This window comes from Carya illinoinensis, chromosome 14 (assembly GCF_018687715.1).
Source record: "Carya illinoinensis cultivar Pawnee chromosome 14, C.illinoinensisPawnee_v1, whole genome shotgun sequence".
NCBI classification, from domain to species: domain Eukaryota; kingdom Viridiplantae; phylum Streptophyta; class Magnoliopsida; order Fagales; family Juglandaceae; genus Carya; species Carya illinoinensis.
The window spans coordinates 15544013-15558719 of NC_056765.1; the positions used below are offsets into that span (position 1 = coordinate 15544013).

At 34.1% G+C, this 14707-nt stretch overlaps 1 protein-coding gene across 1 annotated transcript; it reads left to right on the forward strand.

The window, feature by feature from the left end:
• Positions 1–7031: 7031 nt before the first annotated feature.
• Positions 7032–7658, forward strand: LOC122293625 (flavonoid 3'-monooxygenase CYP75B137-like). Its single transcript, XM_043102157.1, has one exon. It carries the CDS (start codon positions 7062–7064, stop codon positions 7656–7658), a length of 597 nt encoding a protein of 198 aa, XP_042958091.1. The 5' UTR covers positions 7032–7061.
• The last annotated feature ends 7049 nt before the right edge of the window (positions 7659–14707 follow it).

Genomic DNA, 14707 nt, shown 5'->3' on the forward strand with positions numbered 1-14707 from the left:
TTTGTGCACATTTGTTGCTTTTGCACACTTTTGGCACACATCGTTAGGGTGGTGACCCATGATGTCATCATCCGGACGTCTCGATTTCCCCGTGTCCGTGCGTGGGGAATTGGGGGCGTCACATTTATACTACTATAGTATATATATATCTTATATAATATAGTAGTATATATACTATATTATATAATATATAATATATACTATAGTAGTCTTATATAATATACTACTATAGTCTATATATAGTATATATAGTGTATATACTATTATATATACTATATGATATAGATAGTATCTATACTATATATATAGATAGTATATATATTAATATAATATACTATTATATATACACTAGATTATATATTAGTAACTATACTATATATATACTATATTATATAATATATATTATATATTATAGTACTCTAATATATTATACTACTATAGCATATTATATTAGTAATAATATAGTTATAATATATATACTATAATATATCTCACTTAATATATAGTATATAATATATACTATATAATATATACTATATATTATAATATTTAATAAATTATATATTATAATATATAATTTATTAAAAATATATAATATATAATATTTGCCAACTTATATACTATTAAATATAATATTTTGTTTAATAAATATTATATAAACTATACTATACTATAGTTATATATTACATAGTTATTATCTATATAATATATAATATATAATATTATATATATTATAATATATCATCTACTGATATTTAATAAATTATATATATACTATACTATCCGCTGTTATATATTAGTACTATTATATATAATATATATTACTATATACGTATTATATATAATATATATTTTATAGTTATTATAATACATAACATATTATATATTATAATATATATAACTATATAAAAAAATATAATTTACTGGCTACGTTCGAATGTCCTTTGTTATATGTGCGGACGTTAATGTCAAACGTCCGAACGTTAAACACAATACGTTCGAATGTTTAATAAATGTTCGAATGTATGTATATATACGTTCGAACGTTAATTGTATATAAAGTCTTCCCCGACAGCAGCGGGAGACTCATTTCGTCCAAAAACAATCCGAACGTCCTTCTCTCTGCCACGCACGCCGCCGCATCCGCCATCGTACGCCACCATAGCCGTCTCTAAAAGGTAATGTGCCCTCCCTGTCTCATATAGAGCCTTTCAGTTTTATCGGTGTGTTTCAAAAATTTGAAAGCCACCAAGGCCGGATTTTCTTCTTGATTTTCCGGCCATCATTGGTTGTTAAACGGTAAAAAACCACCGTAGAAACATTCCCCTTAGCCTATAGAGTAGTTTTATGGTTTCTTTTTGCTTCGAAACGCACGTTTCGAAGCTTTTGAAAATGGCTAAGTTAACTCAGCCATTCTGTCTCGTAACGTTCGGACGTTAAAAATCAACGTCAGAACGTGTGACGTTATAATTTATTTACGTCTGAACGTTACGTTATAACGTGCGAACGTAAATGTTAACATTCAAATGTTTTTATCCAATGTTTTTAGAGGACGTTGGATTAAATGGTCGAATGTAAACCGTTCATATTCTTCCGTTAGCAAATACGTCTGAATGTGTGACGTTTGAAATTCATTACGTCCGAACGTTAAATCTTAACGTTCAAATGTAATCAAGGGAATTTAATATCTGTACTATCGAACGTTTAAAGATGACGTTGGATAATACGTTAATAAAACATTCCAACGTATGTATAAGACATTCAGATCAGATTTACGTTAGAATTTTATCTTAATACATTCGAACGTTTGTTCAAAGTTGCATTCGAACATAAATTTACATTCGGACATAAATTTGTAACATTAGCTTGAGTATCATCGTTCAAATGTTAATGGTTTACGTTTGACTATCTTAATGTACGTTCGAACGTGAAATATTGTACATTCGGATGTAATTTGCTCCTAATTATCATAATTTTATAGTTCGAATGTCAATTGGGTAACGTTCGAATGTATCTCCATTTAATTTGATTTCTATTTTCTCCTCTTATTATTATTATTTTGGGTATTTAAATAGTGGAATTTTTTAATATATTTACTGTCGAAATTATGTAAATTTATAATGATGATATTTTAATTGTGTATAATCCATGATATATATCGTAATATGTATATATATGTAAATTTAGGGATTTTTTTTATATATTTTAACTTGTATTTTTTTTTTTCTCAGGATATGGCTCCCTTTATGACAACTAGGAAACGAGGGAGGGATGGAGGCAATCCGGACATTGCTCGACTGGGTGCTCGAACTGTTATAGGTGAACGAGAAATTCTTATTAATCAGTTCGATGAGCTCAGCTGGGAGTGGAAGACACTGAGAGACGTCTTCGTCACGAGAGGATGGGGCCCAATTTGCACATTGAGGGGAAAGATTTACCCCTTAATGGTTTGGGAGTTTTACATAAGGATGGCGGCCATGTCTAACGATGCATCATCCCATACCCTCGCTGTACGCGGTGTACAGTTTGAGTTCTCGGCGGATGTTATCGCCGACTTACTCCAGATTCCTCGGATACTACCTGAGGCAATAGCTACTCAAGCTGGCGACACAGCAGCTGCATTTGCTCCTGGCACCTTTGAGGCAGATCCAGTCACTTCTGCTTCATCTACGGGCCCTATTCACACTATGCCCAGTGAATAGGGAGATCGGCCCGAGGGCGATGATATTGCTCTTGAGGTTGGTGATGACAAGCGGGATCAGGATTTCTACATCCTCACTGGCACAGATCGCACGAAGCTGGCTAGGTCAAACTCCTTCAGCCAGAATCAGTTGCTGCCTTTCTTTCGCATGTTGCAAATTTTTGTTGCAACAAATGTAGACCTTGTGCCACATAAGACCACATTTAGTCAGGCTCGCGCACAGTTCCTTATTCGCTTGGCACGTTGAGATCCCATTGACTTGCCACTCGTTATATTTGAGCAGATCTGTTACGAGGCCAGCATTGTTACAACAGATAATCTCCCGTACGGAGTCATCATCAGCCGCTTATTACTAGCCCGGGGAGTGCCACTCGAGGTGGAGGAGATGATACTAAACTAGATGAGCCCCAACGACATGACCACACATCGTCGGAGCATTGCATAGAGGAGAGGCTCAGCTCAGCGTCATGCTGCTCCTATATCAGATCTTGTTCCTCTGACCGAGGCTGGGGCCAGTATTGCTCCCCCGTCTGCGAGTACTAATCAGCAGCCGGCGACTGCATCTGCAGGGAATGTGTGACCTGCTTGGGTTGATGCAGTGATGACAGATATGAAGGCGCATATGGATTGACAGATCGATAGACAGATTGCGCATATAGATCAAGCTGTCGCACATCTTGTACATCATGTAGATTGCTAAATAATAAGGTTGAGACATTGACTGAGGAATTTCGATCTTTTGTAAACCAACAGTTCTAAATGTCGTTTGTAAAAATTAATCATATTTTGTTTCTATTTTCGACATATGTAATGGACAATATTATTTAATGTATGTATTGTAGTTTAATTTATACTCTCAATTTTCTTTAATATTATGCAACCTTAATATTAAACAAATATATATTATGATGAATTTTTTGCAAATTAACATATAACGTTCGAACTTTACAACTATACGTTCGAACGTTGGCGCTAATAATTGTTACGTTCGCACGTAATTACATATAACATTCGAACATTGGCACTAAAAAATTTTACGTTTGCATGTAAATATACATAAAGTTTGAACGTTAAGTTGACGTGTGAACAAATTAACTAAAATGTTCGAACGTTAAAAATTTCTTCCCCAACATTTAGTGACAGTTCCCACAAACTGTCACAGAAAAAGACTTTTTGTGACAGTTTGGAGACTGTCACTATCTTTAATCCATCACTAAAAACTATATTTGTTGTAGTGATTGAAAATAATACAAGGGAAAAACTTTCTCCCCAAAGCTACTCTTTGCCTTGCTGTCTCTCTTTTCTCCTAGCAACATAGTGTTTGATATCTTGCATTTTATTTTTTCTGTTAAAGTGGCCTGGCGCCGTAAAATAAATTAATTCAAGCCTTCGATTGCAAGATACCTTGCATCGCCACCTTTCCCTCTTGTTTGTTTGGATGGGAACAATGTCGCGGGTCTGCAATTTTTGATTGAATCAAGAATAGTAAGACACATTGTGTAAGCCATTAGGGAAGCTTTGCTTTCCTGATTAAATGGATTGTCGTGGAACATATGCTTAAGCATTCAAGCATATGACCTTTTATAGCGATCCGTGGGTGGCTATCTTAGTGACGATATTAAGGCCACGCTCTGTACAAGTTAGCTGTTTCAATGAATCTCATGGTGAAGCAGTCGAAGGTGGCGGCAAAAGAGGGTTGGAAGCTACTTATATATATTGGCATCTAATATATAGTTAGTAAAAATGATAATTCATTAAGAATTTTTCAAAGCCTGTACTGGCTATGATAAGACTAGTATACGAAATAAATTGTGTAATTAGAAATGACGTATTAAATTTATTTTGGAGAAGGTGTTATAGTTCCATGGAAAATTCAATCAAACTTGTAGATTTGTCAAATGCAATTTGATCTGTATTTACAAAAGAAGAACTGCAATCATCTGATCAAAAGTCATTGATGAAGATCTTCATGTTCTTTTTATCAAGATTCTTGATTAGATAGTCACATATCAAAAAACCTTTCCAAATTGATTACTGATCATCAGAGGGGCGAGCATCAGTGCCGGCGCATGGGTTTCACACACCTATGGAGAAGGGAGGGGTAGTGAAACTGAGATCCAATGGATCCAGGGGTGAGGTGTCTAATTTTTAAAAGTGTAAGTCTTGCATATTTATTTAAAAATAAATAAATAAAATCTATTATGTCTTATCTCATACCCCAAACCTGTCATAACTCTCAAGCTGTGCTTCCCAACATGAGTCTTCGAAAATTGCTGAAGCCTCGGTCCCCACATGACATCTACCTTGTATTTTTCTAGCCACATAACTAATTTCTCTAAATTAGGTTGGAAGAAATTTCCTCCAACCTATCTAGAAAATAATATATTATTTTGATATAAAAATAAAAATATATAAATTTTAAATAGTAAAAAAATTATATATTATTTAGTTGACATATTATTTTTTTAAAAAAATTAACGATTACATGTTACCTAAGTAAACAATTGCTATCTCTTATTTATTTATTTATAATTATATATATTATTAATTAACTAAGTTGTGTTTTAACAATGCTTGTAAATCACATCCATGGGGAGCCCGGCAATAATAATATTTAAATTTAAAATAGTTACTAAAATTAATGATGTATTAAAATTACACTATTTAATTAATTTTCAGATTATTTCGCGGCACTTAAGGGTAGGTTTGGTAGATGAGAATTCTCATCTCAAACTCAAAATCACAAAAGATATTAAACAATTCAACTTTTTCAAATCTCAATTCAACCTTTTCAAATCTTAAAACAATAATAATACTAAAAAAATAATATTTTAAACTTTCATCTCAAACTCAAAATTCTCATATCTACTCCCAAAAGTCATGATGCTTTAACAGTGATGGCAGAAAACCTATTCTCAAGGAACCAGATTCACTATAATATTTTAGTTTTGATAATTTGGAGATTGAGGATGCAAACCTAATTTCAAGAAAAGGAAAAAATGTTCGAGAATATCATTTAATTTTTTCATTTAATAAGATTTGGTCAATGATTATCAAAATTGTGTCAAGTCATCTATCTCTATAATTAGATAGTATATAATAAAAATATTATTATCATTTTTAATTGAAGTCAAAATGTTTCAATAGTACTTTTAACTGTCGGATGAAAAAATTAAGATGAAAACCACATTTTCGAAAGGAAAAGAAATGTTAAGAGACCGTCATGGTTTGAATCGTGTGGTAGTTAATAATTTGGTCTGTGCCGGGTGTTGTTGCATAAATTCTTTGTTTGTGTTTCCATGTTCATTTGTTTTTTTCATGCTGATCATGTGGTGAGGCGAGATGCATCATCACCAGCCCCCACGTGATTATTTCTCTAACTAGATTAATAGAAAGAAAATGATAGTATGATTATCAAATGTGCTCACTCATATATATATATATATTTAATGGTTAAAGAAATGCCTATTAGTGAGTTTTTATTTTTTTATTTATTATTTATTAATGGTTAAGGGTGTTTAAAAAATATAAAAAATTTATATATACTAATACGCACATTTAATATAGATATTTATTAATCACCCCATCATTGTTATAATTATTCTTCTCATTATTAGATTCATGTAGTCGGCTCTCATTTTAATTCCACGAAAATCAGCCCACGTGGGGAAGAACGAAGTCAGGATTTTGACGTGGAGGCTGAATTTTCGGGACTGAAATTTTCGAAGGGTACTAATTTTCAAATTTATTAGTAGTGTAATTACATTTTTTTAATTACATATTTTAAAAATATCTTTAAAAATAAGAAAATACACTATTTTATGAACAATTAATTCTTTAAGCATATCTTTGGGAATTATTGATGATTCTCAGAAAACCAAATGCTTTGGATAAGATCCCGGCTTTAGCAAGTTTTGATTTACAAGGGATTGGAAGGAAAGTAAAGAGAATATTTGAAAACATTGATGGAGTACTTGATTATGCTATTGACAAACTGATGAAGAGTTTGTCCAAAGCCGAAGAAGAGGGAATTATGACAAAGATTGGAAAAAATGACTTTTTGCAAGTTCTCTTGGAACTAAGGGAGCAGGACGACGGTGCACCATCAATGAGCATGACCCAACTCAAGGCCGTGGTTTTTGTATGTATATATATATATATATATATGTTTGTGTCTGCTTTTTTACTTTCGTGTTTCATTAGCACTTTAGTGACTTTGCCATTAATAACTTTAACTAATTCATAGACATCCAAACTTTATTTTGGTTTGTTTTTTTTTCTTCAATCTTCAGTTGAGCTAATCACCCTACTCTTGTTTAAATAGGACATAGTGGTGGCTGGATCCGACACCAGAACAACTATGTGTGAATGGGTGATGGCAAGGTTGTTGAAGCATCCAGAGATAATGAGAAAGGTTACTGAAGAATTAACAGGAGTTGTAGGGTTGGACAACTTAGTTGAAGAATCTCATTTGCCCAAATTACATTATTTAGAAGTTGTTATTAAAGAGACATGCCGTTTGCAGCTAGTTGGTCCTTTCCTATTAGTTTGTACTCCAAGTGAATCTAGCATCATTGGAGGGTACCATGTACCCGAAGGTTCTAGTATTTTCCTAAATGCTTGGGCTATACAAAGGGATCCAAAGTATTGGGACAATCCATTGAAATTTAAACCTGAGAGGTTTCTAAATAATGCTTTTGGTAGGTTTGATTATTTAGGCAACAACTTTAAATATCTTCCATTTGGGTCAGGGAGAAGAATATGCGCAAGGCTTACACTAGGGGAGAGGACACTCAAATACATCTTGGCTTCTTTTTTGCATTCCTATGAGTGGAAATTGCCACAAGATTCAGAGATAGAATTTTCTGACATGTTCGGTGTTGTTACCAAGACGAAGAATCCAACCATTACAATTCCAACTCCAAGGTTATCCAATTCTGAGCTCTACACAGAATAGTAGAATGCGAGAAATATACTCTATTGCTTTCCATATCAGTACCTTGTATAAAGCATTTTTATGCACAATAACTAGGAGGTTTTGATGCTTTTCACTTCTTGTAGTATAGACAATGTAGTGATGGTTTCCAAATAATGCCATTTTGCTTGTTTGCAAAGAGGCTTATACATACACTCACCTATATGTAAAGTTGCGCAATTATTGTCCTATGAATAAAATCTTACTTTGGTGTTTCCTTTTCTTCTTCTTTTGCCCTTATGACATGCATGGTTTTATAGTAAACAATTTTTTTTTTCGGTGTTTTGTATTGTAATGATCATGTAAATGAAGTTTGCATGCATGATCATCTTCGTCGATTCTGAAACATTGACATAGATAAAGCATCTCCATTATTATTATTATTATTTTTTTCCATGAGTATGCTAAAATGCACATTGCTGCCCACCAATCGTGTGTTATGATATACACCATTAGCAATGGAATTGTTTTTACCATTAAGCAAAGCAACCAAAACTTTGATTAGTGGTATAAAGAGAGAGAAATAAGAGTGTATGATGGCTACTATGAAGCCTTTACTATTAGAACCTCAATTCAAAGTCTGTAGGCCGCGCTCTCTTTTCATTGATTAATTATATTTATTTTGCAATTGGTAAAAAGGGATTTGTTTCTTTCATTAGTTGCCAACAACTTCTTTTACGACATTCCAAATATTCAGCTAATCAATGTTGGGGATTGTTGAGAAAATATCAACCACACATAATAACGTGTGGCATGTGTTATTAATATAGGAAGTTTATTTCCATAAAAAAAAAAAAATATATATATATATATAGGAAGTTTATGGAGTTCTATTAAGAGTTTGTTACAATGGAAACACTAGTGGAAAAAATAATAAAGTCTAATTGAGCATATCTTCTTAACTTGGATGACTTGTCACGATTGGATTCTTTATCCTTAACATCTCACCCCCGGGGGGAGGGGGGGTTATGTTTAGATGTCTGCTAAGAGACAGAAACTTGGTCTCAATGAGTTTCTTGGCAACCATGTCCTTGACAAAGAAAAAATCAATTTATACATGCTTTTTATGAGCCTGGAAAACTAGATTTGCTAACAAATACGTTGCATACTCTTATGTTGTCACACCATAAGATAGGGGATTGTGAGAGTTTAATACCAAGTTCCTAGAGTAAGGATTGAAGCCAATGAATTTCAGCTATTATATTGGCCAACGCCTTATACCCAACCTTGGTGCTCAGCCAAGCCACTGTAGCTTGCCTTTTGAAGTTACCTAAAATTGAATTCTATCCTAATAACATACAAAATCCTCTAGTTGATCATCTATCATCATGGGAGTTTGCCCAGTCGACATCCAAAAATGCTTGTAGAATAGTATTTATGGATTTCAAATCTAGAGACCATAGCTAACTGTCTATTTTAAACATCAAAGAAGATGCTTTGTCGTCTACCAATGTGACAATTTTGGTTTGTGCATGAATTGAGATAATTTTTTGAATGTGAAAGCAATATATGAGATAGTTACTAATACACATTGTAAGGCCCCAATTGTAATATGAAATAGAGTAGTGTCACTTAAACCCTCACCATCAAAGGCACTTAGACTGATGGAACTAGCCATTGGAGTAACAATTAGCTTGGCCTCATGCATTTTGGTATTTTTTAGAATATCCATGATATACTAGCATTGATGGAATAATAGGATTTGGCCGTTGGAGTTGAGTGCCTCAAGACCCAAGAAAAAAAATTCAAACTATCCAAGTCCTTGATTTCAAAATCATAATACAGAGTATTCAATAAGTCATCAACGACATGCTTGTATGAGCAGGTAATCAGTATATCTTCGAGATAGATTAGTAAATACATACTGAACTTGGTAGAGTTGTGAATAAATCTGGAAGTATTTGGATGTAAGCCATGAAAGCCCAACTCCAATAAAGGAATGCTTATATGGGAAAATCAGGCTTGGGGACTGTTTTGGTCCATACAATACTTTATGTAGCTTGCAAGTGTGATTTGGAAAGTGTGGATGAAGATAACCAGAAGGTTGAGTCATGAAAACCTCCTCTAATAGTGTACCATGCAAAAAGGCATTACACACATCAATTTGTCTAATTGACCAACCTGAAGACACAATAGTGGAGATAATTGTTATCTCCATTGTTGGTTTGATAATCGAACTGTAGGTTTTGGAGTAATCAATACCAAATTGATGGAGATATCCCTTGGAAACAAAACTTTCCTTATAGAGTTCAACCTCACTATTAGCTTTCCTTTTTATCCTATGTACCCATTTTGATCAACCAATGACATTTCAAGTTGTAGGGGCGGTGTAATAACCCCGCCTTGGGTAGGGTGGAATCGCTACGTACATACCTGTCCTTCTTTCTTCTTCTTCTTCTTCTTTTGTTGTTGTTGTTGTTCTAGTAATATGCAATTAGCATGAACATGACACGCGTATACTCTAAATTTTTAATTTAATAAAGGGAACACCTGATAGACATTCTATTTAACATTCCTCCATAAACAGATTTTCAGGTAGTTAAAAATTTTCATTACCTTTTCTTAGTCCGATGCATATGCATTTATTTTTTAAAAAGAACATTTCATGTTGTTCTATGTATAAATAAGATGTTAATACATTGAGAGAGCATGTATGAAAATCTTATGACTTAGCATCTACGTGCATACATTACCTTATACACATACAAACAATCATAATCGATAGGGTGCTTAATAGGGGCTACCAAGAAAGGCTTGTACATAGTATATACATTTACAATTTCTTTACAAAAACATTTGAAGAGAGAGAGAGAGAGACATTCTTTCATAAGAGAGCTTTGTGTAAGAAGCATGGTGATAGCTATTTACCTCTATGCTTCTCAATACTTCCAATTGTCAATATTAGTCCTATTCCAATAAATAATAAGCCTGTTAATACTAATCCAATATCCTTTAGGCCTCCCTTTAAACAAGAAAGCTATAATATTACAATCTAACGCCCTTTCTACCCTTAAAGTTATCTTAATTAACTAATCTCTCGTTTAACCTTTATAATAATAACATAAGAAAATACTTAACCTAGTTAACACATATTATTTAGTTAAACATAACATAGAAATAACTAGAATAGCCCATTAAGTAGTTCAAATCCTTAACCCCAAAATTTATAATTAAATCATTTAACACCCCTTTTAAAGTAAGTTTATAAGATTACCTATAGCCAAAATAATCTAATATTTCTAGCCTCCTAAGGAAGAAAACACAACACCACTTTCAAAATAAACTCTCTACACAAATACTCATATCAAATTTATTCCAATAATCATTTAAGACTTTAAATAAGTTCATTTATTAAAAACCCTCTTTTATTACCCAAAACAGTCCATAAATATATATATATATATATATATATGAAAGTCACTACAAAATACAGCCCATATATAATTTGTCACTCAAAATAGGGCATATATATATATATAACAAAACACCAAAACAGCCTCATATATGCATTTAATCACTTAAAACAGAGCATATATATATATACAAAACACAACATCAAAACAGCCCCATATATGTATTTAATTACTTAAAACAGAGTATATATATGTATATACAAAACACAACATCAAAACAGCCTCATATATGTATTTAATCACTTAAAACAGAGTATATATATATGTATATACAAAACACAACATCAAAACAGTCCCATATATGTATATACATGAAACACAACATCAAAACAGCCTTACATATGTATATACATGAAACACAACCTCAAAATAGCCTTATAGACACTCCGCTAAGCAAAACAGAACACATACACATATATATACCAAATCACAACATAAAGAGATGAAAGAAAACAAAACTGAACACAAATACCACACATGGTTTGGTTGGCCTTAATAATACCTCAAAACCAAATACATATATACCAGATAATTCTTGTATTTCAAAACCCCTATATTACCCATACTAAGAAATGAGTTAAGAACCTCTTACCCCCAACTTCTTCACTTTTGGGAAGATGAAAGCAACTTGGAAATCCCAACTATGAGCAAAACTCAAAATGGTATGGAAAAGAGATATATGGTATAGTTTGGAGAAAATAAATTTCTTTCTTCCTTTTGGGAATCACACGGTTTGAATAATGGAAAGAAATCTTAATTTTCTCTTGAATTTGAAGATGAATGAAGAAGGAGAGGAAATGAGAGTAGGTGTCGGCTCGAGGAAGTGAGAAAAAAAAAATTTCCTTGGCTTAAAGAAACCGACGGATTGAAGCGAGGATAAAGACTTAGTCAAACTTCTTTTGGAGTGAGAGGGAAGGGACGGATTGGATAAGTACAATGGAATTGATTACTTCACCTACCCTTGACTCAAGACCAACGGTTGAAGAGGAGATAAGGACTTAATTAATTCAAGTAAGCTTATCCCATAAGCCATCAAGGCAGCCAACGGAAAGGAGAAAGAATTACTTTAGACTAATCAAAGCTTACCCAAAAAGCATGGTTTGGATGGCTAGGATTAAGTTTAGAAAGATATTCATTCCAACTACTACATCCAACCGTGTAAAATCAATAGGCCAAATTCATAAATAATTTAAAGTTAAGGACTTAAGAGAAAATATATTAAGTGTATTAAAATCATGCTCTCAACTTATTTTAATAATTCACATAAAATAAAAACCCACCCATCTTAAAATAGAATAAAATGAATTAATAAAATAATAAAAATCTTTACATGAAAATATTTAAATTAAGCTATAAAATAAAATGACATAAAGACTCACGTAGTAAGATTCGGGTATTAGAAGTGAAACTAGACTCTAGGTGCCATTTTTTAGTAGGGCATCAAACTTTTAATTAATGATAGCTCTCCATTTAGAGTGCTTGACTGCAATAGAATAGCACGTTGGTTCAACCATCATTGAATTAGTTTTAGCAAGGAGGGCTTTGGAAAGGGGATGCTGAAGGGTACCATCAGTGTAGTGTTTGAGTTTAGAGATATCGTTTTTGACCAAGTAAACATAGTGTGTAGGGAAGGTGGAGGATCTATAGGTGGTTGAGTGGAAGGCTCAGGTGATGACGAATAGGTTTTAAGAGGATTTGAGATTAAAGGAGGAGACGTTTGAGTTGAGGATGTGGATTCTAGTGAAGTTGAGAGTCAGGAAGGAGATGATTGGGTTTGTTGGATGTGCAAGCCATTGCTTGACTATTCTAATTGGACCGACAAGGGCTCAGCTTCTAGCCTACTACACGATTGAGCAAGAAGGAATGGACCTAAGTGTAGAAAGGAAAAACTATGAAGGATGTTCACCTTGGACCAATAGGGACTGGTTTTGGGTCAACTAAGAGAAGGATGACCCAGGTTAGAATGGAAAAACTATTTCCTATATGGTCATAGGTTGGTAAACAAGCGCAATCAAAGACACAAAGGAAAGAATAATCAGGGTAGGAGTGGTACCCAACCCCTAAGGGGTGGGGTAGCCCCCTCCCTGTCCCCCAACCCCGCATGTGCATGGGTTGGGATTTTCCACCTCGGCACCCACCCCCGGTTTGTGGGGGCAGGGTACCCTGTCTGAGTGCCAGGGTGTAGGGAAGGGACTACAAGGAGAGAAAACTAAGATAAGACTTGACGAACAATTTTTAAAGCTAGATGACCCATCATGGAGTGCCATTAGGGAAGCAAGGTTCGTTTTCAACAAGTGTAGAGGAATGAGAATCCTTATTGGAAGCAAGAAAGGAGTAAAGCCCATTCTTACTTGGCCCATGTAGTAGAATGGTCCATGTTGCTCGATCTTTCACAAAAAAACAAGAGGGATGAAATTAAAAAAAAAAAAAGTATTAGTAGCTATGGTAAATTCATTAACAAAAAGTAAATTTTTGGTGATTTGAGGGACACGAAGAATATATGTATTAGAAAAGAATATTCGGGGTAGAAGGTTTAGATGTGCCATGGTGAGTGATGGTTAAACTAGCATTGTTACCAATATGAATTTGATTGGAACCACTATACTCATCAGTTAAACCACTTGCCAAAAGTCACATTTCCATTTAGACAACAATTGTTTAATTATGGTGTGCACCATGGTCTCCCCTAGGGACCATCTACACACTCTGGCTCCCTCTGTCACACCATGGGTAACGACCGTGTGTATAACTTTGTAACGAGTGATGTCCAGCTCCGCACCCGGGATGTACATAACCAGACATCCTCTAACCTCCACCAACGGAGGAGCCATGCAGTCGTAACAAGAGCTTTACCATCTTGGATGAACCTATTGTAACCCAATGACAGTCCAAGGGACGTCACTCAATTTTATACACTCCTGAGTGACCAGAGGAGCTCCAGCGAGACAATACGCCATCTCGATTTGGGGCCATGATACACAACACCCAGAAAATAATTTCTTAATCCTTTTTACACCAAAACATAGTTTCACAGCACAACCAATATAGACCATAATTTTAATATCATGCCAAACAAATATCGATTACAAGAAATGCAGATGCATGACAGGTAGATATTGGATGGCATGGTTTATTACAACCAATAGCATACAACTCATTATACAAACATCACAGTTGTCACAAATCTAATAAATTCACAATTTCCAACTACACTCAATTCCTAATGCTTCATTCAGCCCTTGACCCACAAATCCATCACCAGCTACAATAATAATTCCCAACACTTCAAGGGGCCCTCGGCCCATAAATCCAACACAACCAAACTACAATAAAACACAATTTCCTAACATTAGAAATCCAAGGTCAGTCTAGAGTTTTACTTGTGACAACGAAAATGCAGTTTGTCAATGATCAAGTGCACTGACTTAATGTATCCATCTCGAATCGAGAGAAATCTACGAGTGTGCATGCACATGGGTCACTGCCTAGACGGGGAAAAATGTTAGTCAAAACTATATGTGGCCTAAAAATAATATACAAGGTAAGTGGCAAATGGGCTTATTATTGTGGCATCTAGAGGGGCGGAGCACGGTGACAAGGGCTGATCTTGATAGATTG